Source organism: Schistocerca piceifrons, chromosome 4, assembly GCF_021461385.2.
Source record: "Schistocerca piceifrons isolate TAMUIC-IGC-003096 chromosome 4, iqSchPice1.1, whole genome shotgun sequence".
Taxonomy (NCBI): domain Eukaryota; kingdom Metazoa; phylum Arthropoda; class Insecta; order Orthoptera; family Acrididae; genus Schistocerca; species Schistocerca piceifrons.
Window position 1 is genome coordinate 3323406 of NC_060141.1, and position 25926 is coordinate 3349331.

A 25926-nucleotide genomic window follows, 5' to 3' on the forward strand; every position below is an offset into this window, starting at 1 on the left:
TTACTTCCCCAATCCCAATGCAGTGTTACACAGACCTTCTAGTACACCAATCCACTAGTCTTGCACAGCCATTTCCCCTTCTTCCCCACTGTTGCTCACCTCAGACATCATGTAATTACATAGATAAAAAAATCTACTCACAAAGCAGCAGCAGGATAACACACATATAAAAGGTATTAAAGTTTGCAAGCTTTCAGAGCCAGTGGCTCCTTCTCTGGCAGAAGAGTTGAAGGGGAAGGAAGAGGAGTGAAGGAAAGGAACTGGTGAGATTTAGGAAAAGAGGTAGAGTTCAGAAAAGTTGCCCAGAACTCTGGGTCGGGGGAGACTTACCAGACTGGATGAGAAGGAGAGACCCAGGATTTTGTGCAACTATTTCAAATTCTACCCATTTCCCTAAACCCCACTAGTCCTTTCCCTTCATCCCTCTTCCTTCCTCTTCAACCCTTTTGGCAGAAGAAGGAGCCACTAACTCCAAAAGCTTTCAAACTTTAATACCTTTGTTACGTGTGTTCTCCTGCCACTGCTTGGTGAGTAGATTTTTTATCTATTCGATTACATTACATTTTCAAAAACTGATTATTTTCATTTAAAAACAAAGATGATGTGACTTACCATACGAAAGCGCTGGCAGGTCGATAGAAGCACAAACAGACACATACATACACACAAAATTCAAGCTTTCGCAACAAACTGTTGCCTCATCTTTCCTGATGAGGCAACAGTTTGTTGCGAAAGCTTGAATTTTGTGTGTATGTATGTGTCTGTTTGTGTTTCTATTGACCTGCCAGCACTTTCGTATGGTAAGTCACATCATCTTTGTTTTTAAATATATTTTTCCCGCGTGGAATGTTTCCGTCTATTATATTGATTATTTTCATTGATATATTCAGCTCATATGTAGCTGCAGTTGGGTGTTAGCACGTGGAGACAACAGTGACTATGTGTGTGTGAGTTGTGTGCATTTGTGTCCTTTGTTTTGTCTGCATCTGATGAAAGGCTGCCTCCTCCCTTCTAGCTCAGATCAGCTGCCCCCAGGTCAGATCCCTTCTAGTTCTTGATCAGTAGAAGAAATAGTCAGTTATTAATGTTTTAAGTATTCCTTTGCTGTTGATCCATCCCATCTCAAATATATGCAAAAAGTGCACACCATGATGTAAATATATGACACAGAACTTTAAAAGCAAATGTACAAATACTAGATAGATACAGAGAAGTACTGAGTAATCAGATGTTTACTTCTAAAGTCCTGTGTTGTATATTTACTTTCATGGCATGCACTACACATCTTAAGTAATGCCTAATGCAACGTGGTGGCTTAAACTATTTTAGCCCTTCATCCGTGGAGATCGTCTAAGACCAAAACTGGTAGAATTTGGGTAAAAAAAACAGCTGATGATTCAAATATGCGTTTTATACTGAGAAGTTACACTAAGTTACATGTTTAAATTCTTTTAATAAACTTCCAAAATCTGATCAGTCATATATTACAACATATTTAAAGTTAAGATGCATTATTACTTATTAGAACACCTGTTCTGCAAGGTTTCACAATATTTTGGAATTAGCAAATTTGATATTCATTTTTAGGAGTACTGATAAAGAAGTAGCACAACATTTTATGGTTTTCTGTAAAAATACTCCTCTTATCAACTGTGTCTATAAATGAGACCTATTCCACTGTAAATGGTTAATAAATAATCTTGAACCGCATTAATTTCATTGTTATCACCATAAAGAAGATCCACCAAGTTGCAGATAGGCTCAACGAAAAGACTACTACACATTATAGCTTTTAGCCAATGCCTTCTTCAGCAAAATGCACACACACACACACACACACACACACACACACACACACAGAAATTCAATGACTCATCTTTATGATGAGCAGCAATCTAAACTTTTTCTAATATTGGTGATATTCAAACCTGGTGTTTCCATTGTTAGAAATAATATTTAGACTTTTAAAATTCTTTTTCTTCAGTCTCAACAATAAATTACTTTGACTGGCATATTCTACTAATTGATTTTTGTGTGGTTAAACAATTAACAGTATAAATAAATATTGGAGACAACTTATAATTTTTGGTAAGTAAATACCTATGACAGTAATCATCCAGGTAGCAAGGTATGAAGTAACAGCAAGCCATGCAATGCACATAATAAATGTGATGGGATAGAAGCTTTCCCAATGTTTTTGCTGGCAGTTGGGAATTGTCAAAAACAGAATTATTTGTGCTGGTTTCATGATGAAGTTACATACTCTTCCACCTATAAAGAAAAGTAAACAAATAAACCATCACTGAACTGACAAGATACACTGCTGTTTAGTATTCAAATATTTAAATCAATGCTTCACTTAAAGAGAATGCTTCTTATTAATTTTGAACTTAGGGTGATTCTTTGCACCGTGTACAAACTCTAAGGTTTGATTGATGAGGGGATATGGAACAAAAAGGTCAAATAAACTTATGTCCAGAAATGCATGGTTTCCATGCTAGGAATCATTTACTCAGTCATACATTGTTGCAGGGATTGTACCATGCAATCAACATTACAGTGCATGTTGAAAATGGTTTCCATGTGCCTCAACACATGCATGTACACGCCATAGCATTTTCTGTCTCACACGTTCACACCAGCCAGGCTGCATCTGAACAGAGTCAAATGCAGCATGAATACCCTGCTCCAGTGTCTCCACATCTGGAAGTGGCTCTTCACACATTATACTTTTGAAATGGCCCCCATAACCAGAAATCACATAGATTGAGATCTGGTGAATGAGCAGGCCATGTGACTGGACCCCCTCATCTGATCCATTGACCAGGTAAGACATGTTTGAGATGCGTCTGGACATTAATAGTGAAATGGGTTGGAGTACCATTGTGTAGCAGTCACATAACCCTTCGACTCATCAATGATACTTCTTCCAGCAGGGGAGGCAAACTCATACGCAAGAAACACCTATACTTCTGACCTGTTAGGCAATGTGGAAGGAAGACTGGTCCCAGAATATGGTTGCCAATTATCCCGGCCCACACATTCTGGCTGCACTGGTGCTGATGATTCGCTATCACTATACAATGGGTGTTCTGCATACTATCCCACAGATAACTGCATGCAGATGGCCTCACTGTGAATAGGATGGATCACACAAATCACAGAATTGTGGCTGCCTTGTGAAGAAACCAGTGACAAAGCTGCTCTTGATGTGGAAAGTCTGTTTCTAGTAAGCCCTGTACATGCTGTATGTGATAAGGATATTAACAATTTTCATGGGGAATGTTCACACAGTTGTCTGGCTTACACTGTACTGGTGGGCCAACTGCCTGGTGCTGACATGGCAGATGCCTTCCACAATGTTAATCACATTTTCCTCGAAGTCTAGTGTCCGAACATTTCGGGTACGTCCTTCATGATTTTCCACTTCCTGAAACAACCCTGCATCAGACAAACAGTGAAACACTGTTGCAAACATTGAATGCTGTGGTGGTTGTTGGTGAGGATAGGTCTCCTGATACAACCTTGCTGCCTGCCACCCACTGCCATTTGCCTTTCTGCAAGTAAACACCATGTTAGCAAGCTCTCGATTCAATTATGGAACCACTGCGTACAATGCTGTATCGTATCCATCACAAGGTGAGTCACCAGGAGAAGTGAGTTGGACACAACATTACCAGCTATCAGGGCAGGAGAGGGCACTAGGGTATGACATATGGGAAACAGTACCACCCTCCAGGAGGAAACAACGCATACTGTAACTGTGGCTGCATGGCTCAGTGCACATTGAACCCTAGTCTCTGTAACAAAGTATGATTAAATAAGAGTTTGTACACAGTGGAAAAAATCACTCTGTATATACACAAAAAAATACTTAGTAATTCAAAGTTTCATTGTGTGAGACATTACATTTAGGTGCACAGGATATAACATTTCTACTGTGAAGGTTTGGTCTCACCAACTAAATTTTATATACCTGGATGGAGAACTCATCATCAAATGGAGAACTCGTGTTTTGAAGTGAAGAGGAAAAATTCCAGAATAATTATACCAATTTACACATAATAAAAGATCCTCATCACATTGTACACATGATGTTTCATTTCTTAGAGCAAACGGGATAAACATTTTTCATCAAAAACTACTACTGACTCTCTTTATGTTATAATCGCCTCTCCTGATTGGTGAATGTATATCTCTAATTTACGGTATATTCACCTTTTAAAAAGTAAGTAATATATGAAGAGCTGGGCTAGTGGGCACATGTTCCACATCCTGGAGGACCTCCTCACTACGGATCAATTGGAATGAAAGTAAATCTAATCTAATCTAATCTAATCTAAAGTGATGTAATTTGTACAAACAGCTGCATTGAAATGTGTTCTCTCTCATCTGAAATGTTGTTAGTAACACATTCATGTAATCATTCAATCATACATGATGGTCCATAAATGTCATCAAAACAGAGAACTTAAGAGGTGTGAAAAAATTCAGTCAGTACAACAACAGGCAGAAGCAGCCATTACAGACCACTCCTGTGATATATAGACTACTAACAAGTAATGTTAATTGACTCCTATTGTTATTTATAGGAATTGCTTCTAAATTATTTTTCTTATTTTTTTAATGTGTTTTAAAATTCATGTAAGGGGCCAATGCTGAAGAGTACTCTCTGTAAAACTGAATTGGGATTTCATCTGGGCTGGTGACTTATTTATTCTCAACTCTTTCAGTTGCTTCTCTAAGCCAGGGATGCTTATTACTATGCCCTCTATGCAGAAGTACGTGCAACAGTCAAATGACAGTATGTCTGCACAGTCCTCCTGAGTAAATGATTTCTTAAATGTGAAATTTAAAACTTCTGCTTTCTTTTTGCTGTCTTTTGTAGCCAGACCAGCCTGGTCAATGGGTACTTTCGGCCCGCTTAGCAATTTTATGTAGGACCAAAATTTTCTCAGATTCTCACCAAGAACTTTTGCTAAGGTATAATGATGGTAGTTGTCTTGCTTCACACATCGGTCTTTTTTATAGATGTATGAATTTCTACAAACTTTTGCCTATTGCCATTTCTGCATTGTTTTTTGACCCAAAAGTGCAACAATCTCCACTTGTTCAGCATTTTTCGAATTTTGTTATTAAACCACAGTGAGTGTTTTCCATCCTTAATGCAGTTACTCAGCACGTACTTCTCTAGAGCATGATTTACAATCTGTTTAAACTTTGCCCATTGTTCTTCTACATACATCATACTGGAATGAAATGATGTCCATTCATTGTGTAAGTATGATGTTACCAACTGCTTATCTGCTCTTTCCAGCACAAGCACTCTCCTAACCTTGATGGACTTATTAATTTTAGTTACTGTTGCCACCAGGATTACTAATCTCTGTCTATATGTTGACACTGATGATAAGGTCTGGCCTGGTTGAAGGTACAGGAACTGTGTGTGGGCTGTCAAACTAGCTGCTCAAGATGGTTTTGGGGAAATTTTTTCAAACTATTTCACAAGACCGTATGTTTGTACCACCTCCAATGAATCCACAGCCGTCCCAGTCTATACTCGGTAAGTTAAAGTCACCTACAACTAATATTGCATGGTCAGGGTATTTCCATGTGACTGAGTGTAGTGTAGACTTTCTTTGAGAGCTTCCACGACTGTTCAGCAGAATCATGTGGTCAGCAGAAGTATCCAGTCATTCATTTGAGGTACCTAGGACCATTAATTAGGTCCAGATAACTTCACCTGATTTTGACCTCAAGAGACACAATATTTTTGTCAACTGCAAAACGCACTCCCCTTCTTGTGCCATCTCAACAGTTTTTTCAATATACTTTCCACACCTCACTAAATATTATGGAGTTTTGTACTTTTATTTCATCCAGTTTTTGGTTCCAAGAATAATTTGAACATGATGACTTTCACGGAGGGCATAAATTAAGGAACTTTGTCACATATGCTTTGGCAACTTACTGTTAAAATTTTGATGCTGGAAGTGTCTTTTGTTTGTATGCAGTCTAATTTTGCTCTCTTTGTATGTATTCACAAGTATTCATCAGAGGACTTCAAACTACTGCCTAGCTTAAAAATCCCCCGAGTGCATTCCACAGGTCCTCTGCTACTCACTTAGCTGCTTCCTTTGTGCAGTGCAGCTCTGGTCTATCAATGGGAGTCCTATAATTCCCACCATATGACACAGATCCAGAAATCTGCTGCCAAGACTGTAATAGAATCAACCAAGCCTCTAGCTGAGACCCTCTTCTCAGCTCCAAACCAAAGGACTATGATCAATTCTAGGAATGATTCTGCAAACTGAGTAAGGCTACCAGTCTTCACCACTTCATCCAGCTGTTCTCTGTATTGGGGATGCCCTCAGAAGCCAAGCGACATGTGTCACCAGTGCTTACATGAGTCACAGTTTGCAGCTGACTGCACCCTGCACCCTTAAGAAGGCAATGCCTCCTCCAAATCTCGGATGAGGCCCCCAGCAGACATACCGAGCACACATTGGACTTCTATCCAGACCTGGATGCCATTTCCCTAAGGGGCTCCTTAATGTGGCTAACACTGGAACTTCTGATAACCAGCAAACATGCCTCCCATGTTAAGTGCTTGCCCCCTAGATGGAGCTGCAGTCTGTTAGTTGTCCTTTTCATTAACAACAAATACTGTTGGGGAGTAAAGATGTTGACGTATATGGGCGGAGGTCCCATGGTCGCTGAAGAAGTTACAATATGCTCATTTACCAATAGGTTTTTATTTATTTATTTTTATTTATTCATTTATTCCATGTGATCTGATTGTACACAGTGTGTTACAGATGTCGGAAAATATCAGTTAACATTGTTAGCATATAGTATCCTAACATATATATTTTAATCTAGATCAACATGTGAAAGTAGTATTGCATGCATGAATTATTCAAGTTAAAAAGAAAAAAAAAATGTTCCCTTTTTCTGTTAAAATGACAGGACTTATGTTGTATCGTAAATTATCCTTGGATGGATAAAGAACTAACTAACTCTTAAAGACTTAGAGAGACACATTAAATTCAGTTTCCTCAGTCTGCGATCAGAAATGCTTCTTCCAAAACAGAGTGCATTCTTACTGCAGGACATGATTCACTCAAGGGTATACACAACAGAGAAGATCCAAAAAGCAGACAGGAGGATATCTGCAATTGCCATACAAGAAAATTTCCAACTTGGAAGAGAAATTAACATTAAGTGAAAGCTGCACATTTTGAGATAGTGCACTTTCAGCTCAGCCACAATATTTACATACTGAGTAGATTTAACTTCTACTGTCTGTTCTGGAAAGTCTGCAAAATGCCCATGTCCAGTAACTTTTTTGTTGAACCCACACAATATTCCAGACACTAACTTTTTCACACATTACATAGGAGGTATTACTGACAGGTTTCAGATAGATTATATAATGGTAAGACAGAGATTTAGGAACCAGGTTTTAAATTGTAGGACATTTCCAGGGGCAGATGTGGACTCTGACCACAATCTGTTGGTTATGAACTGTAGATTAAAACTGAAGAAACTGCAAATAGGTGGGAATTTAAGGAGATGGGACCTGGATAAACTGAAAGAACCAGAGGTTGTAGAGAGGGACCTGGATAAACTGAAAGAACCAGAGGTTGTAAAGAGTTTCAGGGAGAGCATTAGGGAACAATTGATAGGAATGGGGGAAGGAAATACAGTAGAAGAAGAATGGATAGCTTTGAGAGATGAAATAGTGAAAGCAGCAGAGGATCAAATAGGTAAAAAGACGAGGGTTAGTAGAAACTCTTGGGTAACAGAAGACATATTGAATTTAATTGATGAAAGGAGAAAATACAAAAATGCAGTAAATGAAGCAGGCAAAAAGGAATACAAACGTCTCAAAAATGAGATCGACAGGAAGTGCAAAATGGCTGAGCAGGCATGGCTAGAGGACAAATGTAAGGATGTAGAGGCTTATCTCACTAGGGGTAAGATAGATACTCCCTACAGGAAAATTAAAGAGATCTTTGGAGAAAAGAGAACCACTTGTATGAATATCAAGAGCTCAGATGGAAACCCAGTTCGAAGCAAAGAAGGGAAAGCAGAAAGGTGGAAGGAGTATCTAGAGGGACTATACAAGGGCGATGTACTTGAGGGCAATATTATGGAAATGGAAGAGGATGTAGATGAAGATGAAATGGGAGATACGATACTGCGTGAAGAGTTTGACAGAGCACTGAAAGGCCTGAGTCGAAACAAGGCCCCAGGAGTAGACAACATTCCATTGGAACTACTGACGGCCTTGGGAGAGCCAGTCCTAACAAAACTCTACCATCTGGTGAGCAAAATGTATGACAGGCGAAATACTCTCAGACTTCAAGAAGAATATAATAATTCCAATCCCAAAGAAAGCAGGTGTTGACAGATGTGAAAATTGCCGAACTATCAGTTTAATAAGTCACGGCTGCAAAATACTAACGCGAATTCTTTACAGACGAGTGGAAAAACTGGTAGAAGCCGACCTTGGGGAAGATCAGTTTGGATTCCGTAGAAATATGGGAACACATGAGGCAATAGTGACCCTATAACTTATCTTAGAAGCTAGACTAACAAAAGGCAAACCTACGTTTCTAGCATTTGTAGACTTAGAGAAAGCATTTGACAATGTTGACTGGAATACTCTCTTTCAAATTCTAACGGTGGCAGGGGTAAAATACAGGGAGCGAAAGGCTATTAACAATTTGTACAGAAAGCAGATGGCAATTATAAGGGTCGAGGGACATGAAAGGGAAGCAGTGGTTGGGAAGGGAGTGAGACAGGGTTGTAGCCTCTCCCCGATGTTATTCAATCTGTATATTGAGCAAGCAGTAAAGGAAACGAAAGAAAAGTTCAGAGTAGGTATTAAAATCCATGGAGAAGAAATAAAAACTTTGAGGTTCGCCGATGACATTGTAATTCTGTCAGAGACAGCAAAGGACTTGGAAGAGCAGTTGAACGGAGTGGACAGTGTCTTGAAAGGAGTATATAAAATGAACATCAACAACATCAAAACAAGGATAATGGAATGTATTCGAATTAAGTCAGGCGATGCTGAGGGAATTAGATTAAGAAATGAGACACTTAAAGTAGTAAAGGAGTTTTGCTATTTGGGGAGCAAAATAACTGATGATGGTTGAAGTAGAGAGGATATAAAATGTAGACTGGCAATGGCAAGGAAAGTGTTTCTGAAGAAGAGAAATTTGTTAACAGCGAGTATAGATTTAAGTGTCAGGAAGTCGTTTCTGAAAGTATTCGTATGGAGTGTAGCCGTGTATGAAAGTGAAACACGGACGATAAACGGTTTGGACAAGAAGAGAATAGAGGCTTTTGAAATGTGGTGCTACAGAAGAATGCTGAAGATTAGATGGGTAGATCACATAACTAACGAGGAGGTATTGAATAGGATTGGGCGGAAGAGGAGTTTGTGGTACAACTTGACTAGAAGAAGGGATCGGTTGGTAGGACACGTTCTGAGGCATCAAGGGAGCACCAATTTAGTATTGGAGGGCAGCGTGGAGGGTAAAATTGTAGAGGGAGACCAAGAGATGAATACACTAAGCAGATTCAGAAGGATGTAGGCTGCAGTAGGTACTGGGAGATGAAGAAGCTTGCACAGGATAGAGTAGCATGGAGAACTGCATCAAACAAGTCTCAGGACTGAAGACCACAACAACAACAACGTAGGAGGTGCTAAATGGTGGATGTCACAGGATGACACACACACACACACACACACACACACACACACACACACACACACACACATCCTCTGTCCAATTGGCATGTTAGATCATAAAAATCCTGAGCTCACAGGAGGGCCCTGCTCATAATGGTCCAAACCTTCTCAATTGGAGAGAAGTCCAGTGACTTTCCTGGCTGTGATAGGGTTTGGCAAGCATGAAGACAAGCAGTAGAATCTCTTGCTGTGTGCAGGTGGGCATTACCTTGCTGATGTACACCCAGGATGGCTTGCCACGAAGGGCAACAAAAGAGGGCACAGAACATTGTTGACGTACCACTGTACTGCAAGGGTGCTGTGGATGACAACCAAAGGGGTCTTGCTATGAAATGAAATGGTACCCCAGACCGTCACTCCTGGTTCCTGGTTGTCGGGTCATATGGTGGGCAACTGACAGGTTGGTAACCCACTGCTGTCTGTGGCATCTCCAGACATGTCTTCACTGATCATTGGGGCTCAGTTCAAAGTGGGACTCACCATTGAAGATGACTGTACTCCAGTAAACCAGATTCTAAAAGTAGGTCAGAGACGTGTCTGGGGATGCCCCAGACAGTGGTGGGATACAGACCTGACTGTCGCCAACCGTATGGCCTGACAACCAGCACTGATGGTGGCACCCACACAAAACAGCAGTAAGTCAACAGTATTCTCCAATTTTGTCGCCCTTCGTGGCAAATGGTCCTAGGCTACATTTCAGCAAGACAACACCTGCCCACACATCAAGAGAGTTTGTGCTGCTTGTCTTCATCCTTGCCAAACCTTACCTTGCCCAGCAAGTTCTCTCTCCAACTCAGGGGGTTTGGAGGGTTATGAGCAGGGCCCTCCAACCAGCTCGAGAATCTGATAACCTAACATGCTAATTGGTCAGAATTTGGCACAATATCCCTCAGGTGGACATCCAACAACTCTGTCAATCAAGGCCAAGATGAACAAATGCTTGCATAAGGGCCAGAGTGGACCAACATATTATTGATCTGCTCAGTTTATGAAGCTATTTACCTTGAATAATTCACCCAATTTTCCTGAAACTGTAATAATTTGTGATTATGTAGGCTTTCCCAGCGTAATAAGTCTTGAAAGTCTCTTCGGGTTTGCTGCCGGATCCTAAAAATCAACCATAACATCTAAAAATGATGGGATGCTTCCATTTTTAGATGTTATGGTTTATAAAAAACCAGATCGTACTTTGGGACACAGTGTTCACCGAAAGCCAATGCACACAGATTGGTATCTGCATCCTAAGAGTTGTCATCCACTACACCAATGCAGTGGCGTCCTCAGGGCTTTGGTACAGAGAGCATATGCCATTTCCGACACGGACAGCTTAACCAAAGAACTTGCGCATTTGATGGCTGTTTTTAAGGAAAATGGATACTCCGAGAAGCAGATTCGTCGGGCTATGGAGCTTGGACCACCTCCAGAAGTGTATGAAGAGGAACATAGATTGGTGGCCTTTCATCCTTATGCTGGAGGCTTATCGTTTACGATTGGACGAATTTTAAGGAATTTTAACATTAGTAGTGTGTTCCATGCACCTTCTAAGATAAGGGCACTGCTCGGCTCTGAAAAAGATGATTTCGGACTTAGGAAACCCAGTGTGTACAAAATTCTGTGTCAATGTGGGAAAGCTTACATTGGCCATTTGATTTGCACAGTGCATGACAGGTGTGTGGAACATCGCCGTCATACGAGGCTACAACAGCTGGAAAAATTGACAGTAGCAGAACACTGCTTAAGTGAGGGACACAGTACGAAATTTGATGAAATTGTGGTAGTTGCCAATATTTCCAGTTTTTTCAACAGAGTCTATAAAGAGGCAATTGAAGTTAGGTTGGCAGATAATTTAATCAACAGGAACAATGGGTTTCCTCTTAGTAAGACGTGGAATCCTGTATTATCTAGCATCAAAATTTGAACGTTCTTGAGTGTGGCCCTGAGTGCGATATATCCTTGTCAGCAGTGTTCCACTAAGGGTGGCGCCACCTCCCTGTCTTGTCGCATGGGCGGCGCATGCACCGTGTACTGAACGGTGGCCCATATAGGACGTCGATTTGCAGCCTGGTGTCAGTTCTCAGTGGGGTTCATCAGCAGAAGCAGCATTTTCCTGCATACGGTAACCAGTTGGATCGTCGAAATACCAAGTCAAGTTGATTTTAGGATCCGGCAGCAAACCTGAGGAGACTTTCAAGGCTGTAATAATTTGTTTGGCTGTACATGCAAATCACATTTATCAATTTCCATCCCATTTGGATAATTCCTTCGTGATGTGTCATATATTTTCTGTTTCCAGTTGTGGCCATCCATCTCCTTAATTGTCATACCGCCAGGAGAGCAGGGTGCTGACCACCTGCCCCTCAGTATCCACATCCAGTGATGCCTGGGGGCTGAAGATGACACAGCAGCCTGTCGGTAGCAATGGGCCTTCGTGGCCTGTTTGGACAGAGTTTAGTTTAGTTTAATTGAGTTCTTTCCTTACAAACTTTTTACTGGAGTTGATCCTAAAACATTTGCTTAGTATTTTTAAGTCATTGTTTAACTATTTTCAAGGTAACAAGAATCAGTTTTACAACAGAGGAAACACTCGTTACACACTTTCTGATAAATTAAGGTATGGGGATCTAGAACTATTGGCTCTACCCCCCAATAATATCACTGCCCTATTGCAGCAAGAACAACTGTATCTTTGCCAAATCAGTTCTCTGTAGTGTGTGCTCTATGCTACATGCATTGTGCATACACCGTGACAATAAATATGTGAGAATAAATGTATTCACAGTATGTGACGTGAACGAGAGCGACTATCTATCATTATAACTACCACACACGCTCCCCACTGCCTACAGTGGTGACCCTACTACTTTCTTTTCAACCACGCTGCGAAATACCAAGTTATACTTGCACTGGCATGCCGCCGATCACTGTGGGATACAAACTTCAAGCATCGAAGAATACACCCCACAATGGAGCTTCATCGCCTGGCATCACTACAGACGATTTATTTGTGCATCTATTTGGTGTTCTCACTGATTCCCAGATGATAAAACAAGTGCAATTGTGGTTCTCGAACTATCTACACTGTTCCCATTGTTTCAGCAACTGCAGAACCAAGGCATTATTACCTCTCACCAAACGGATGAACACACTAAATCACAAAGCCTGTCACTTCCTTAAGTAACTGTGCGACATCAACAGTGACCATACACAGTGAACAATGGCTGCCTGATACCATCCCCACCTCCTACCCAACCAGTGCTACTAATATATCGATCAGTGACAGTGTTAATGAACTACACAGCACTCATTTTCATGCTAACGATTCAGCGTGTACCGACATTCCACGTGCAATGTACCAAATCATGGACACCCTACAGAGTACCACGATTATTGACAATAACTACCATATACGACTGCCTTCCACTGCAGAGAACCGATATTTACGGGTTATTGCAGACAAATCCATCCTACAACTGACCTTCCTGCGCCAGACCGTGTTTTTCCAAGGCCTACACCTGAACTTTATGTTTCACACAATACCGTATGTCAGCTGGGTGACATCACACATGTTACAGCTGCGCCGCGACCCCGTCACGACATCACAATGACATCACGTCGTCAACAGCTGCACCGTGCTCCGGGCCATGCCTACCACGTCATGTCACTCAACAAGCAGGCGCACCACGTCTGCCTGTGACTATGCAGGGCTTTCACACCTCGCAACCACAGCATATCGATACGGTGAGCCTGGCCGCAACTATGACTCACACGCCACGGAAACACTAGGAGTACCTACAGTAGCTGCCGCATTGCGCGACCTACACCAATGCACTGTCTGCCACAATTGCCACCAACCGGGACCCATCGACTGCACTGTGTTCCTCGGTATCCCACTACGACGCCATCTTCCGTTAAACCGATGTACCAGCTGAGACACCTGCACTGTCCTGTGATAATCGGTCACGACACCCACATTACCGACACACCTACCCCGACAACCACGTCAAAATGCCAGCTGTGCTTCTATCGGCGCCACCAGATGGTGTTCACGAACTCGCACCGTGTACTTCGCACGATTACGACAACCTCGTACTGGTCCTGTTCACTCGCCACCGGGCAGATTACCACTGGCCACACACCAAGTTATGTATGCTGCCGCTACAAGTTGACTCTCCAAAAATATGGTTCGTACTCTGTGAGCGCACGATGCAGTCGGCCAGGAACACAGATGACCGTGACAAGTTTTGGTGCTTTTGAACCACCTCCACACCGACTCTGATCTTATCAGTGACCTCTTATTGCACACATCAGCCACTGACAGGTACGAGAGATGATCACACTACACTGCCTGTCACGTTCACCTGAACAACAACTCCACCTACTGACTGCTCACGTGTCGCTGGGCCACGACACCCCGCCAGTGCTCTGGTGCAGGTTACGCCTCTGAATCGACACAAATCTCTTACCAGGTCATGCTTGATGGTCACTATGGCATCTAAGGCTGCCTGAAAACATACAGACAGCCATGCTAAAGCAGGAAGACAAACTGCTGGAAACTCAGTTACACCTTGCCGAATGGATGCTTGCCCTCGTGTAACGCCACTCCTCGACAAACACTCACATTGACCCCGGCATCGACGTCAACACCGGTTGCATCTACAGCCAGCCCAGGCCAGTCTGCACACCAGCTGCACCCACAGAGACCATCGTGCAGTGCTCACTGCACAGCGCCCGACCAACCGACAGGCGCTGAGCTATTCCGACCTTAGCCCAGTCCTTCCACGTCATGCCCGCAGCAATGCTGCTGCGAGGCACCAACAATCAGATACCACGACCGACCCAGGTGGTGCGTTTGTTGCAGAGTGTAAACAACCACCCGACGCATTCGTGCCCGGCCATCGACCTGTGCCTAACCATTACAAAAACTCAACTGGCCAGGATGCTCCACCTACTCAGCTGCTGGTTCCATGCACGCTTCACTGCAGACATGCACCGCTATCATCCATCCTGCAGCTACCCAAACTAGTACAGCAGCCTGACATAGGCACATCAGGTCACTACTCTGCTTCAAGCTGCCTTGCTATGAAACATGACAACACTCATCATATCCCGCATCCACATTCTAACGGCGCGTGGCTCTTCGTCTAGGACAACAATCTTAGAGTGTACTTCCTAGTTGACACGGGTGCCGACGTTCGCTCGTTGCCGCCTCAGCCGGCACTTGGAAAACTTACACCATCAGCTATACAACTATGCACTGTGACCAATTCAGTGAGTCCCACGATAGGCACAGCCTCTAGCACAGTTCAACTGGACAACCACACCCTTCGCTCATAGACGTTTTTCATGGCCAACGCCGTAGAGCCAGTGTTGGGAACAGATTTTGTGAGGCATTATAATCTTCTGCAGAACCTGGGTAGGGCCTTGCTGCTACATTGTGATGGCTGCATGCTGATCAGTTGAGTAAACAGTGACCACCTACCAACAGACGAGACTCTGCTGCCTGTTACCCCTGGACCTGAATCAGTACTGTACCTCACGCTAAAGTGCCAGGCGTTGTTCAAGGAGCTTAAAACCGCAACTAATGCATATACTGATCTTCCCTGCACCACTACCAGCCCACGAGCAGCTAACAAAAACCTTTGCAATCGCTGCTCCGAGCTCACAGCACAACTGCACATCACGTAGCAACAGCTGTCTTCGCACCAGCAAAAACGAGAGCTGCCCACCTGAGATGCCACCAGGCCTTCAGAACCACATGTCAGTCCAGTGCCTCTTACTTCTGGTGATGATGCTCCCATGAGTGGGCTGCTTGAAAACATTGATTCTGCTCTCACGAGCAGGTCAAGTGTAAACAGTGATATCGCCTTCACAAATGGATCATGCCTCACATGCTACTCCATATCAACTCAATAAAAAGATTAACATTGTTTGCGATAGTACTGTATACACAGTTAATATCACCCACAGCCTACCAGTCCGACACTGGCCTCACCTCCTCGCCCCTCACAAACTAAAGGCAGCCACGCCCACGATCGAGGAACTGTTATGCGAGGGCACTATCAGGCCATCAGACAGTGTGTGGGCCTCACCATTTACTATGTGGATGAATAAAGATAAAACGTAGCACCAGTGTAGGGACTATAGACATTTGAATGCATGCACCATCATTGATAGCTACCCTGTGCACAATATTCAGGACTTCTCTCAGGTACTGGCTGGTGCAACCATCTTAGTGTGATCGACTGTAAAAGAGCTTATTCGCAGATCACAGTGGCCAAGAAGGACATCCCAAAGAGGTGATAATAATTACACTGTTTGTCCTATTTGAATTCCTCTTTATGCCCGTCAGACTAAAGAATACAGCCCAGACATGGCAATGGTTCATTGACGGCTTGTTTTTTGCCATGCCCTTTGGCTACTGTTACTTGGACAATATAATTATCTGCTCATAAACAGCTCAAGATCATGAGAAACACCTCCAAGCAGTATCTGACAAACTAGCAGAACATGCTGTTGTGGTCAATGAGAACAAATGCCAACTCCGGCAAAAATATGTTACATTTATAGGCCATCTCATTGACGTTCCAGGCATCTGTCCCATCCTGGGAAAGATAGACCAAATCCCTAACCTACCACCCCCAACAGACTATCAAGAGTTGTGCCATTTTTTGGGGTAATTAATTTTTACTCACAACATCTCCCACATGCTACAGAATCACTTCTGCCGCTCATGGTCACTCCGCGGCAAGAACACATCAGACAAATGTAAGCTCACTTGGACTCCTGATATGCAAGCAGCTTTCGATAACATCAAAACTGAGCTTGCTCAGACCAGCAACCTGTCACTCCCATTGCCAGATGCCCATATGGTTATAACGGCCAATGCCAGTGACCGGGCAATTGGGGCGGTGCTACAACAGCAAGTTCCCGGTGCAACCCAACCCCTACGGTTTTTCTCACAGGAACTTACCGACTACCAGAAAATGTGCTCAACCTTTTGACAGTGAGCATTTGGTACTTCTCAGATGACATCGAAGGCTGGGCGCTAACTATCTACATAGGCTACTGCCTCTGGCTGATGTTCTTAAAAACCCGCCAGCCAATACCTACTCTCAACAATTCTGTGACCTGGACTTCAGTTCACAATATACTAGGGATGTCCGCTATGTACGGGGAGCAGAAAACACAATGGCTGACTACCTCTCACAACTCACTGCAACATCGGCACACTTGACTTCGACCAACTAGCGGAGGCACAAGAAACTGACACCGACCTTCAAAACCTGCTATCTGGACACACATTGGGGCTCCAGCACAAGCAGTGCACCATCACAGGCAAACCAAACTATTCTGGTGCAATGTATCCCACGGTAGGCAATGATCAGTTGTCCCACAGAACTTCAGGAAGATAGTTTTCGACCTCCTCCACAACTTTTCTCAAACTAGAGTACGCTCAACACTGAAACTCATAACAAAACATTTTGTTTGAACTAAAATGAAATAGGACTGCAACATGTGGATGAGAGCCTGCATCCAATACCAATGGGCCAAGACAGGATGTCATGCCCAGCCACCCTTTGGGAAATTCCCCATCTGAAGGCTGTTTCAAACATCTCCTCATAGACCTGGTGGGACCACTCCCAGATTTGAATGGATACAAGTACGTCTTGTCAGCCATAGACAGGACAACTCGATGGGTGTAGGCCACAACTCTGACTGATATCTTGGCCCACACCATTGCCCGAGCTTTCATCACACTATGGATTTCATGCTTTGGCTGCCCAGAATCCCCAACAACTGACCAGGGCCGGCAATTCGAGTTGGCCCTGTTCTCCGACCACTGCCTCCTCTGTGGGTGACACCGGTTCCACAGGATGGCTTACCATCCTCAATCCAACAGACTTGTGGAATGGTGACACCATACCCTCAAGACAGCGCTCATATACCACGACCAGGAGTGGACGGATGCCCTCCCCTTGGTGCTGCTCGGCATACGAGTTGCCTACAAAGAAGATCTGGATGCCTCACTGGCAGAGGTGCTCTACAGGGAACTGATCACCCTCCTAGCAGAGCTCGTATCACAAACCACCGACCCTGTGGACTTCAACCTGACGGACCTAGTAAATCTTGTTAGGGACCACATCTGCCATGTCTGCATCCCACCGCCATCTCACCGTGCCGTATCAACCGTCTTTGTACACAAGGATGTCCAATCGTGTACATACATCATGCTCAAGTCTGACACCGTCAAACCTGCCCTCCACCTTGTGTACAGTGGCTTGTACAAGATGTTGAAACGAGGGCCAAATAATTTTTATATCTTGCAAGCTGGAAAAATGACAACAGTGTCACTGAACTGCCTAAAACCGATGTGGACTTTAGCTGACACACCCGGTGTTTACCATTCACTGGCCCCAGCTCCAGGCCCCTCAAGCCAATTGACAGTCAGCCTAGATTTGTGAGACTACTTCCCAGAAGATTTCCATAACACTGCAGGACTCACTATTCACGGTTATGACCAAATTCGACAATAGGCAGTTGGGCAAGTGCACAGTCCCAATGTCATTAGAGCACTCCACACCCCTTCTGCCTACAATCGACACAGCAGGTCTGAAATCCACTCTTTCTTCGGATGACTACCTGCTTGGGTTGGCCCCAGAGCACACTTCATAATGACGACTGACAGCCCAGACACTGCCACCGGCAGACCGACAGCTTCACCATCACTGGATGGTGCTCCACCAGCCACCAATACCCCAATGGACACTGCCACCACTCCATCAGCACTGCCACTGATGTCATGGGCTAGCTGCCCCTTATGGCCACCCAGGCACCTGGCGGACTACGATATGTCGGCCCTTGCCACTGCCACTGGGACAATGCATCACAACATACACCAGTCACTGTGCTCCGCATTTGTGGGAGGGGGTCCCTCTGTGGGCATACAGAAACACTGGCTCTACCCACCAATAATATTGCTGCCCTATCACGGCAAGGCCAGTTCTCTGCAGTACACGCTCTCTGCTACACACATTGTGTATACGCAGCGAGAATAAAAGTATTCATAGTAAGTGATGGGCCTCTCCACTGGAAGTAGCGCTGTCCGTGTGTGTTGACATGAAGCTGAGTGCTATGCAGGCTGTGAGAACCTACAGTCACTAAGGTCTTGGCCGATGGACCAGACTGAGTGTGGCCCACAATGACCTGTCATCCCACATCCATTCCTTGTCCTTTCTCAACTCCTCAATACCCAACCCAAGGTGTGATGTGATCCGTGCCGAGGGGTGCATGACATATGGGAAAATGTGTCATGGACAGAGCCTCAGGGATACCAGGTGACCTCCCTGAGTAATTAGCCTTGCACCGCATGGGGTTTCTGTGGTGTGGACTGATTAGATCCCCAACTCCCATGGGACCAAAATGGACATGAAAGAAAATAGCAATATGAGGGGCAAGTTGAGACCTCAGACACCTAAACATCGATGCCAGAACCGATGGAAAATATCCCCTCAGCTGTACAGAGGGACAGATGTGTTCAAGAAGTGGGAATGGTTACTAAGAAGTTGGACCAGATTAAGATCAAAGACTTGTCTGGGCCTCAGAGGAGGAAACTTCTTAGAGAACAAAAGCTAAAGGAAGGAAAAGAGTGGCTTCCTAAAAAAAGTGGAGGGAACTAAAAGGCATTGAGCCCAAGACCCTCAAGAAAAGACCGTCCCAGGGTGAAGGGGGTGTGCAAACAACCCCTTCTACATTGAGGGCAGGCAGTAAGAGAACAAGGAAGGAATCTGAGACTCACACTTCTCAGGATAAGCGTATCCAGAAACAGCCGAGGCAAGAAATAGGGAAACAGACCTATAGTACTTCAGTCTCAGTTTTTAGGATGGCGGTTATCCAGCAAGGCTATCCACTGGTCAAGATCACCTCACATCAGGAGGAGCTTGTGCAGATGGCTCTCTTTGAGAAGACTAGGGGGAGGGGGGGGGGAGACGCTGGTCCACGACCCAAATTCAGGAGAATCTATCTGGCTTACAGTGCTCTTATCTTTGTCTGTGAGGGGATGGGTACAGTGGACTGGCTTAAGGAAAAGGTTCCCCTAATATCACCGTGGGAGGATACGAAGCTGCTTGTAAAGACAGGGGATGAGCTTTTCAGGATCCCACAAATATATTTATCTGGGTGCCAAAACTCCTTATGGATACCTCTCCATAGACTCTGACTGAGAAAACAGGGTCTCAAAACCTGAGAGTCTCGACAGAGGATTGGAAGGTAATCACCGGAAGGTTGCACCAAACAGCCATACCCTTGTGGTGGACATCTGAGAGAAATCCCTGAAGGCAATGCGGGAACAGGACCTGGTACTACTCTAAGGGTTCTCACAGTTTACCATCAGGGTAACCAAAGATATCATAAGTGACAACAGCAGCAAGACGGAGACTGAATGTGCTGCAGATAAACCTGCACCACAGTAAAGGGGCCACTGCTGCCCTGAGTTATCAGGGAAGACAAGAAATGGACGTGGCCCTGATTCAGGAATCCTATTTACATAAAGGGGATGTATCAGGTCTCGGTGGCACTGGAGGTAAGCTGGTTTATGCTAGAAATATAAGAATCTGCAGAATGTGCATTTGTGTAAAAAATGGAACCCCCTTCATGCCGATGGCAGACTTTTGTTCTAGGGACTTAGTGACCATCAGGATGATGGCCTCAGCATACCCTCCTTACGAGTACAGTGCTCCTGCTTCTCAAGAGGAGACTGACGGAAGCCTGTGCACAACAGGGCGACCAATTATTGGTTGGATGCGATGCTAATGCCCACAACTTAGTGTGGGGCAGCACTGACACCAACAGCAGAGGTGAGTACCTTCTAGAATTTCTTCTAGATAATAACTTAGAGATCCTCAATAGAGGCAAGGAACCTACATTTAGGAATATAAGAAAGTAAGAGGCAATTGCATAACCTTCGGTTACACTTTGATGGGTAGTTATGTCAAACAATCGCACGTGGCTTTAGAGCCATCCCCATCAGACCACATGTATATTAAGTTTGAGGTTGAAATGGGCATTAGATAGACCATGTCCTATAGGAATCCCAGGAAAACAGACTGGGAGGCATATAGGAGGAACTTTGACTCAAGTGTATCAGAAGTCGGTATTTCGATAAGGATTCCAGTAGAGTTTGAGGAGGTAGCAGAGGCAGTGACCTCTGCCATCATCACTTCATACCATGACAACTGCTCAATAACGAAGAAGTGCACAAATAGGAATGCATCTTGGTAGAACAACAACCTGGAATCACAGAGGAAACAGGTACAAAGACTGTTAAACCTTGCGAGGCGGAAAGGACAATGGACAGAATATCGGGAGGTCCTTGTCAAATACAATCTTGCAATTAAGCAAGCAAAGCAGGCGTCCTGGAAGGTGTTCTGTGAGGAGGTAGAGGGTATGGCCATTCAGACCAGACTTCACAAAATCTTCTCTAGGATACCAACTAAACCAGGAGGAACTTTAAGGAAAGAGGGTGGGGAGTATACAAGGACAGCACATGAAATGCTGGAACTACTCCTCAAGACTCATTTTCCTCGATGTACATAGACCAGGACCAGATCCCTGTGAGATATCCGTTTTCAGGTACTCAAAGGGAGAACTGGGAATCTGCCAGAGAATATGTTGACCATAGTAAAATTCAATGGGCGGTCGGAACATTTCAATCGTTCAAGTCACCTGGCCCAGATGGAATTTTTCCAGCGCTCTTGCAACATGCAAAAGTGAACTTAATAAGATTCCTATGTAGGTTATTTAGGGTTAGCGTAGCAGCAGGAATCATTTCTAACATCTGGGGGGCAGTGGCTGTTGTCTTCATTCCAAAGCCAGGGAGAACTGATCATACCAAGGCTAAGGATATGAGACAAATCAGTCTGTCCTCCTTTCTTCTTAAAACATTAGAAAAACTGGTCAACGTGCATATTAGGGAGATGAGGTTAACTAGGGCCCCTCTACACATAACCCAACATGCATACCAACCAGGAAAATCATGTGAAACTGCACTCCACCAACTTGTTGGGAAGGTGGAGAAAGCACTACACTTTCAGGAAATAACCCTCTGCATCTTCTTGGACATCAAAGGGGCTTTTAGCAACTTGACCTTTGAACCATGGTTAAGGAAGCGGAGGTGCATGGCTTGGAGACCACCATTTGCAAGTGGATTAGAGCCATGCTTAGTGACAGAAAGGTAGAAGCCAACTTGAAGCAAGAAAAAATGGTAATCAACACCACCAGAGGCTGTCCACAAGGAGGGATCCTGTCCCCTCTACTGTGGAACCTTGTGGTGAATGAACTTATTGTAGAATTAAACTCTAGACAATACTTTTTTTGCCACGGATATGCAGATGATCTTGTCATAGTAATACTTGGCAAATTTTCAAGTGCAGTCAGAGCTATGGCACAAGGAGCATTGAAAATTGTGCAAAATTGGAGCAGGAAACAGGATCTCAGGCCCTTTTCACACTGGGACGCTGTTGATGGTCACCAGTGATGGTCACCAACAGAGATACATTTGTTTGAACTGGAGCATTCACGCCAGGACACTACACTGCCTCACCAAGCCACTGTGATGCAGCAGTGACTCACCCTTGCCACATGTAATGGACAGGGTCACTGTGTTCACAGCAGTCACCACCGGACATGCATTAGTTTGAATTGCAGTGTTTGCACTGGGACACAGATCACAGACACAGCTCCGCAGATTTGCCAACAGGCGGGCAGTCATTTCTGAGACAGTGACACGAAATATTCATTGTACGTTATACTGAACACATTGTAGCCATGAGTTTAGATTTGATTAACACAGAAGACTTTATAAGTGAAGTAGAAAGTCGTCCTGCTATTTGGGATGTCAAAAGCGATGACTACAGCAACAAAGTGTTGAAAACAAATGCTTGGCAAGGAATTACAATAAAGTTTGTGCCTTTTCAGTGAGAAGAGCATGGATGAAAAAAACAAGATCGGCAAGTTGTATGTTCTTTTCTCAAATTTAATACCTTATTTTTTAAACCATAAAAGACTAGAAAAATTTATTTGCTACTCCTGTATGAGGCTAGGAGCGTAGTAACCTTCAAGCACATTTGCATCACTTGCCCCTTTTCTTTTGCATTTACTAGTATGAAGTGTACTGTTATGCAGTCTTAATGCAGATGAGTGTGGAAATCATGAACTCACCCCTACAGGCAAATGAAGAAAAAACCTAAAACAATACTTATATTTAAAAAATTTTATAACAAAATTAAGGTGCGTCTCATCATTGTCTTAAGGTGTTCCACCTTGTGGTCCAAAAAATAGAGTTAAAATATTATTCTCAATTACAATTATTTGCACATATGTGGCTCCTACAATAATGAATTTTATTTACTTATTATAATATTATTGAGGTACAAATTTCTGACAGTCTATAATTTTAATTGTAAGTTCCAATCAGTTCAGTGAATACAATAATATGACTTCTTACAGTTAACATAGTAATAATTGCACAATGCATATCACAAATACAATGCCAGATGAACAATGAGGCCTAACCACATTAACGTTCACGTAACATTTCTATCAATTACGTTTTCTGCAGCTGCCAAGGCACTTCACCTTCAGGGCTAACGAAGTAGTTTGCAAAGTCATCTCGGTCCGCAATATTTCCTCCACGGACTAAACAAGGTGACATGTCCTGCAATCCCTGAATAGTTAAATTGTCCTCAAACAACATAAAGAGTATAAAACAATCCTTTCTCCAGCCGATCGTGTAGCAATGGATGTACGTGTAATAAATGTTTTGTCTTCATTCTCCTCCTCCTGCTTAGAAGTACCAACAAAAGTTCCTCCTCACTCAAGTCCATTTCACTAACTAATCAGTTGGCAATACCTGTGGTGTCGGACACCGGTGATCCAGGAGTGTTCACCACAATTACCGGTAACCATCACTGGAGACCGTCACCATGTCCCAGTGTGGAACAGGTCTAAGGGTCAGTCCTAATAAGACTGTTCTAGTGCCATTTATGAGGGAGCAGATCCAATACACACACTGGAATCTCAAGCTTCTCAATGAAAATCTACCAGTCAAGGGGATAAAGAAATATCTAGGGGTAACCCTGGATGAGAAACTATTGTGGACCCCTCACGTAAGGAGTGCCTGTTCCAAGGCGAAAGGTACTTCAATGAGTAACAGCAGAGCTTGTGGTAAAAACTGGGGCTTAAGCCTCAAGAGTATGTACTGGATATACACCACAGTAGTAAGACCTATGATCACTTATGGGGCTACAGTGTTGTGGAAAACGGTAGGACAGCAGGTAGCTGCTAAGGAGCTTGCTAAGTTGCAGAGATTGGACTGCTTAGCCATTACAGACAGAATTAGCAGCACACCCATTGCTGGGATGGGAACCATGCTGGACATGCCCCCATACACCTGTGGGTAACGACGGTGGCAGTAGATGGAGCACACAGGTTAAAGACTGGCAAAAACCGGAACTCACAGGGGTATCCAGCATATCACACTAAAATTCTGAGTGAGGTAGACATAGGTATGGTTGAGGAAATGCTGGCCAACTGTATAACTCCCAGCTGCTTCAACAAGCCTTTCAGTGTAGTAATTGGAAGTAGAGGGCTCTGGGAGAGCAAATTTTGACACCATTCTGGGGACATAGTGTGGTTCACTGACGGTTCAAAAACAGACCAAGGTGTTGGGGTCATGGTATTTGGAGTGCAGCCAAGGCTGGAGAGTGCAATCTCTCTAGGGAAGATGGCCACTGTGTTTCAAGCAGAAATATCTGCTATTAGGGTGTGCATGGAGGAGAATTTGTGGAGGTGCAACAGAGGTTGTAGCATTTTCATTTATACAGACAGCCAAGCAGCCCTGAAAGCACTGGCAGCCTCTGCAACAAGGTCAAAGATCATGGCAGAATGCCACAAAGTCCTTGTGGAGCTAGGGGAAAGCAGTAGGGTAAACCTATAATGGGTCCCTGGTCACTCATGGATTAGTGGTAGTAAGTAAGCCAATAGGTTGGCCAGGATAGGGGTGTGGCACCATTTATTGACCTGGAACCTGTACTGACAATCACAAAGGTGATGATCAAAATAAAACTATGAGACTGGACTAGGAGAAGGGATGTAGAATATTGGGCTAAGGTTCAAAAGCAAAAACATGGCAAAGTATTAATGCCGTGGGCTTGAACAAGAGAGCAATGAAACTCGTGGTTGGACTATTGACAAGCCATGGGAATTTTGAAAAACACTTTCAGACAATGGGGATAATCGAAGAAGACCCCAAATGTAGGATGTATGGTGTGGGTGAGGAAACTGCATCACATCTGATTTTTGAATGTGAGGCATTGGAGTTAAAAGACCCAGAATATGCGGATCAACCAGATCTGAAGAAACTGTGTCTAGCAAAATACTGGTAAGGGATCCGCTTGCACTGTTCGAGGACATTGGTTGGCTCGACAAGAAACACAGGGAATGATACCACACAGTAAACTCTGTTTCAGTGTGGGCAGCAGTGGGCTTGACCAATGTTGTTTTTGCTTCCCTGATAAAATCAAATCAAATCAATCAAATCAAAGTGACAGGAGTCCAAGTGCTTATTTGTCATCATAATTATCGTGCGCACTCCCCACTGTCAACAAAAGCAAGTTTATCTTATTGTTGTAGGGTCAACAGCTTCCATCAATTGACTTGACTGCAGTACCATTCCTGTCATTAAGTAATGGAACTTCATCACATAAAACAAAATGGTCCATGCATTGACACAGTAACTGGATTTTGGCTTTGCTTTTGCCAGAAGTCAACAAATGTGGCCTCAACTTTGCACAGAGAAGCTTCCTCACAGATAATTATTCATGTAAAATATGCCATATGCATGCACTGCCATTTAGTCTGTGTATTTTCCCTTGCCAACCACTGAATACAATTTTGGATACTTTCCTCTGTGATTGTAGTTTTAAGATTTCCTTTACATGGGTCATTTTCAAGAAAAGTATCACTATGCTTTAATTTGGTGTTCCTATTCTTAACTGTTGGGAATGAAGGAGCAAATTGTTTATCGGCATTCACCAAGTTTGCATCCTGTACCCTGTATCCTTATATTATACAAATAGGTTCTGTCTTGATGACAGTAATGTGAC

At 43.7% G+C, this 25926-nt stretch overlaps 1 protein-coding gene across 1 annotated transcript in view; it reads right to left on the reverse strand.

The window, feature by feature from the left end:
* Positions 1–25926, reverse strand: part of LOC124795455 (sodium/potassium/calcium exchanger 3-like) — a 243520-nt gene that overhangs the window by 35258 nt on the left and 182336 nt on the right. The window contains exon 8 of the mRNA XM_047259481.1: positions 2101–2271. Coding sequence (XP_047115437.1) covers positions 2101–2271 — 171 coding nt within the window. The remainder of the gene's footprint in view (positions 1–2100; positions 2272–25926) is intronic.